Source organism: Rhinatrema bivittatum, chromosome 8, assembly GCF_901001135.1.
Source record: "Rhinatrema bivittatum chromosome 8, aRhiBiv1.1, whole genome shotgun sequence".
NCBI classification, from domain to species: domain Eukaryota; kingdom Metazoa; phylum Chordata; class Amphibia; order Gymnophiona; family Rhinatrematidae; genus Rhinatrema; species Rhinatrema bivittatum.
In genome coordinates this window covers 73,492,368-73,498,367 of record NC_042622.1, presented here as the reverse complement: position 1 = coordinate 73,498,367, position 6,000 = coordinate 73,492,368, and the positions used below count along the sequence as shown (strand labels likewise).

The window sequence follows — 6,000 nt, the reverse complement described above, 5'->3', positions numbered from 1 at the left end:
AAAATGCAGGTGCAAAAAAATTAGCTTGAAGGTCTTTAAACTGATTTTTCACAACTGCCTCCCAAAATTGTTTGCTTTCTCATTAAATATACCATTTTTGTACTTTGCAGTATCTGACTTGGACTGTTGGTAGAGTGCTGCCTTTTTATTTTTTTATCCCAAGTGCTGATTTAGAAACTGGTTTTACGGCTGCTGGAGCCATCATAATCATGATCTTGGATTCAAAATTGAAGAGAGGCCTGAAGTGGATAAAAAATATAAGTTAATTCCAGTGCTTAGCTGGGCATTATGGATTTCTAAATAGAAGCACAACACTCACTCAATGGTTAGGTCAAGTGTTCTGTTTGGGTGTACAGGAGTTTGAATTGTGTGGAATAGGAAAAGCACTTTGAAGCTATTTTGGTGGTTTGGCTTTATTTCTGATGTGCTATGACCCTTCTCTCATTTTGAAGGAGTATGCATATTATACATCGGAATTACTGAGAGTCCTTATATAAATGTGGCAGCAGCAGGAGGCACCATCCTAGTGACTGCCTTAAAACAAGACATTGAAGTAGACAAGTGACAATACCCTAAACCACACATTCCCCCCACAGCATGGAGTAGAAAAAAAAAAAATAAGATTATCACTTTCAAAGCAAAAGCAGTGCTGAATAATCTCTGCTCATCTAAACTCTCAAACATGAAATAACGATAACACAAACAAAGCCGCCTGTGTTTCTACTTACTGACATACATAGGTACCGGAGACAATTAAAGCCAGGATATTAGTCTGCAGATAACCACATTAATTCTTTTCCATATAGTTGTGCACATGTATTTCTCAGGTAGAATACACGCCTCACACTGTCTCCTTGTGTGCGAGTGTGAACCAGGTTGCTCAGGTACTGAATCTAGAGGCTGGGAACTAACCCCTCTTCAAACTCTGATTGGTAAAAATAAAGAGCTTTGTAATAAAGGAGTAGTACTGTACTGGAGATCAGCCAGCTGTCAGAGCTAAAAATGACTATAACTGACTTGGGAACAGCAACATCTATACTAAACCTAGCAATGGAATTTGCTCACCTATTACAAAATGACCCTATTTCTCTACACCTGACAATAGCTTATTTAATAACTTTTAAACTTCAAGGATCAGCATATCAAAGTCAGAATTGCCAAGCTCTTGCTTGAACAAAAACATCTGAATACCTTCTGGTTTTTATTCCATGTTCAATGTTAAAAATTAAGCTTGAAGTCTTGAAAAGATACAACTAGCATTAAAAGAATCAACCACTTTCCAGTATCTACCAAAAAGAATCTAAGTAAGCTAGGGAGCTGCTGTGCTGTTTTTCATGAGAACCTGCTGCTAGCAGCACCCTGATTCATTTAAAGTACAGCTTTCTAAACAGTGAACTCAGTTCATCAGCAGAGTAGGCTCCATATTATATCATCTGGGGTACCCTGGGCTGTAAAGGTCCTATGATCCAAAGGCATACAGAAATACATAGCTGCAAAGAAGAGACATCCATTTTGTTTTTCCTGCTGAGCAGTCATAGTGTTAAACAGTCATGCTATCAAAGGTATAGCATTAAAAGGCCCATGTGAGTGCATCATGGAATGTACATGTGTGCTTCCCTCTGCACAGCTCAAACAGGGCAGCATCAGTCACAGTAACAAACTCCTCAGTATGCCGGCTCTAGTGCTGCGTCCACTTAATGCTTTTCAGGTCGATTCCATCTTGTACCATCTCCCACAGAGGGCTGTGAATTGGGAAAAGAAATAGAGAAATTACTGATAATTTCATTTTCATTAGTGTAGACAGATGGACTCAGGACCAATGGATTAGGCTCCCCTGCCAGCAGATGGAGACAGAGTCAGATTTCAAAGCTGACATCACCCTAGCTACACCCCTATAGTGACCTCAGCCCTTCAGTATTCTCTTCAAAAGCCACTGTGGACATACTATTGAAAAAACTTGATTAAAATATGATTAAAATGATTAAAAACAGATAATCGTAACTGTACTCAACCAATCATAAACATTGAACCCCAGTAAGAATATAGAAGCCCTGATCTAGGGATTGGACAATGGCTTACCCGTAATCTCTTGGAATAGATATTCACTCCATGGGCACATCCTTGGCACCATTCTTGGGCAGCTGTGGGCAGGATGCTGAGTCCATTTGTCTACACTAAGGAAAACGAAATTATCAGGTAAGTAATTTCTCCATTTCCTAGAGTGTAACCAGATGGACTGAGGACTAATGGAATGTACAAAAGCTACTCCCAATCGGGACAGGAGGCTGCCCGCAGTCCGGTTAACACCGCCTTTGCAAAGGCTGAATCCTCCCAGGCCCGTACATCCAGGCAATAGAACCTGGAGAAGGTATGCAAGGAGGACCACATCACCGCTCGGCAGATATCGATGGGAGACAGCAGTCTAGCTTCCACCCATGAGACCGCCTGAGCCCTAGTGGAATAAGCTTTAACCTGAGAAGGTAATGGCTTTCCTGCCACATAGGCTCCTGTGACTACCTCCTTAATCCAATGAGCTATGGAAGCCCGCGAAGCTTGTTCACCCTGCTTCCTCCCACCGTGAAGGACAAACAGGCAGTCTTGTCTTTTGGACCGGTTCTGAAACTTCCAGATACTGCACCAAAAGTCTACTGACCTTCAAATGTTGGAGGCAGTATTCCTCTGCATCCTTGTGCTTATCTAGAGATGGCAACGAAATGGACTGATTCAAATTAAACTCCAAGACTACCTTGAGCAAAAAGGATGGAATGGTATGAAGCTGTAATGCTCCTGGAGTCATCCGAAGGAACAGTTCCAGACACGGCAATGCGTATAGTTCAGGGATTTGATGTGCCGAGTATATAGCCACCAGACACACCGTTTTCAAGGTTAATAAACACAAGGAAAGACTGTGCAGCAGCCAAAAGGAGGGCCCTGCCAAAAATTCTAATACTAGATTAAGATTTCACAAGGGAACTGGTCACCGTAGGGGTAGCCGGAGGTGCTTCACCCCTCTCAGAAAACAGGCCACATCTGGATGAACTGACAGGCGGGTTCCATTCACCTTGCCCATGAAACAAGAGAGAGCCGCTACCTGGACCTTCAAGAAGTTAAGGGTCAAACCTTTATTCAAGCCGTCCTGCAAAAATTCCAGAATTAATGGGATTTTGACCAGCCGAGAGGGGACACCACGCCTCAAATACTCTCCAGACCCAAACATATGCTAGGGACGTAGAGAACTTCAGAGTGCGGAGTAAGGTGACAATTACTGCCACAGAATATCCTCACTTCATCAAGCAAGCCCTCTCAAGGGCCAGACCATAAGACAGAATCATGCCGGATCCTCGTGAAGAACCGGTCCCCTGCTGTAGCAGGTCCCTGTGCAGTTGGAGGCACAGGGTGTTTCCACCAGGAGTCTCCGCATATCACGAATGCCTGGGCCAATCTGGAGCTATTAGTAGGACTAATCCCCTGTGGTGCTAGATTCTGCGAATGACCTTGCCCAGCAGGGGCCACGGAGGGAAGGCATATAGCAGCTCTTCTTCTGACCAGGTCTGAACGAGAGCATCAATGCCCAGGGATCACTGATCTCTTCTGTGACTGAAGAATCGGGAACCTTCGCATTGTGAGATGCAGCCAGGTGATCGATGGTTGGGAAATCCCAGCGATCTATCATCAGCTGAAAGGCTTTGGCAGACAACACCCACTCTCCTAGATCCAGACTCTCCCTACTTAGAAAGTCTGCTCTGACGTTGTCTTTTCCTGTGATGTGGCAGATTGAGATCATTTGAGGGTGTATTTCCGCCCATTCCATAAAGAGATCTATCTCCTGTGACACTTGCTGGCTCTTGGTTCCATGCTGGTGGTTGATGTAGGCTACTGTTGTTGCATTGTCAGACATTACATGGACTGCTTGACCCTGGAGTCTTTGGCTGAATTATAGACATGCCAATATGACTACCTGGGCTTTCAGGAGGTTGATGTTCCAGAGGGCCCTTTCCTCGGTCCAATATCCCTGGGCTGTCAGTTCCTGATAGTGAGCTCCCCAGCCCCGAAGGCTCACGTCTGTTGTGAGAACCAGCCAGTTCGGAAAGGACATGAACAAGCTACCAGGGCACAACAAGAAGCAATCTGTAAAGTCATTGCTACTACGTCAAAGGCCTGGTTTAAGGATGGACTCCATTTGTCTATCGTGTGCATCGTTTAAGGCCGCTCCTCCCTCCACTGGGATAGTTGTTCGCTTAGAGATGACACAGACCAGCACATATGCTCTCTCACTGCTGGATCTAAAAATGGGTCTAGAGCTTCTAAAGCTAGTCCCCCTTTAAAACTTGCTTCTGGGGCATCCCATTCCAGATCAATCAACTCCAGGATGGCTTCCAGTATGGAAAGTAGCAAGAGGCTTTCTGTAGGGAAATCAGAATGGGGTTCTTCTTTGGTTCCATCATAGAGTCTGCCCCAGGAACTCCCAGCATCTTCAGGGTCTGGGAAACCAGGGCCGGCAATTTGTCTCTATGGAAAAACCGTAACATGGTTCGATACGGTTCTAAACCAGGGGGAATTTCCCCCATCTTCTAAGGAATCTGTATCCTCCTCTTTGTCCATGCCGTCCAGGTCCCTACTAGGGATAACCTTGGTGAGGTGAGGCACGCCTCGAGGTCTGCCGATAGGACTGGGAGAGGGAGGGCTTATCAGCTGAGGTTCCATCTGGACAGGGGCAAGTGAGGTAGCAGACTGTGCCTGTACGAAGGATTGAAGGCCCTGGGAAAATTCCACTCAAGAGAAGTTTTCGTGTATATCAGAAAGGGTGATATATGGAATTTTGTGCCCCTGCCAGTTGCTATATATCGGTCACACGAAACGTAAGATCAGGTTGAGGATCATTGAGCATAAAAGTAATCTGCAGATAAAAAAAAAAAAAGATGGTGCACCTCTGGTGGATCACTGATATAGATTTCATCACACGATAGATCAGCTAAAATTTGTTGTCATTACACAGATCAAACCCACGGTTCAAGGTGATATTACACAGATATTGTGGTGGTTAGAACAAAAATGTATTTTTTGGTGGCAGACTGTAAAACCAGATGGATTGAATAGTGGAGTGGAGAGGGAAGGTTTTTTTTTTTTTTTTTTTTTTTTAAGTAAGCCGGTATCATGAGGAGTTGTCTGTATGGCAGTACTAGATATTGAGGGTGTAAATGGGACTGTGCGTTTAGTGAATGTGTGGGTGGTTAGGAGCAGTGAATGAGAGTGAGATAAATTTGCATATATGATTGTAGAGTTTATGGTAGGTTTTGGCCAGTATTAGATTATACATCTCACTGGTATGTACAGGGTATGAGTCATCTGTTGTATATGGACAGGTTTGAAGGGGTAGTAGTATCAGTGGTATTAATCGCGGATGATGTCTTAATCATAACATGAGATGTTTGGTGTGGTTTTGAATGGGGTAGAGATTTGCATATGGTATGTATATTGGCTTATTGGGATATATGTAGTTGGCAGGTTTGGAGGTTTGGTGTGGGTGTTAGTGATTTTGGTTAGACGGGAGATGTTGATGTGGATGAGGTTTTGGGATTCTATCGCGAGATTGGTGGGGTGATGACGTATGTGTATGTGGTTGGGTGGGGCAGGTGTGTGATTGGTTGAAATCGCCATTTTAGGATCGGGGCTAAACGCTATTTTTCTTGTGGCGCTCTCCTTGAGATATATATCTCATGGCTTGGTGGTTAACTGCATTGGAAGGAAGGTTGAGATCATGGTTGTGAGTTGGGTCTCTGATGGAAGGCTAATGAAGGTTCGTTCGAGGGACATCTTGTGAAGGACTGAATATCGTGCATACTATTGAAGGTTTAAGGTATGGACCATGGTAATCCGTTAGAGGGAAGGTGTGTTCACTGAAGATATTTAATCTGGTTTTTTGCGTGGAAGGCATAGGCACATGGAATCAGAGTTTTAATGAAGATCAGTAGAAAAGATGTTGTGAAGAGGTGCAAAGAA

The 6,000-nt window shown here is 44.1% G+C and overlaps 1 protein-coding gene across 1 annotated transcript in view; it reads right to left on the bottom strand.

Moving 5' to 3' along the window:
- Positions 1-402: 402 nt before the first annotated feature.
- NFS1 (NFS1 cysteine desulfurase) overlaps positions 403-6,000 on the bottom strand; it is a 111,266-nt gene continuing 105,668 nt past the window's right edge. Inside the window, exon 13 of the mRNA XM_029614655.1 lies at positions 403-1,742. Within this exon, the coding sequence (XP_029470515.1) occupies positions 1,679-1,742 (64 nt within the window). The 3' untranslated portion in view covers positions 403-1,678. The remainder of the gene's footprint in view (positions 1,743-6,000) is intronic.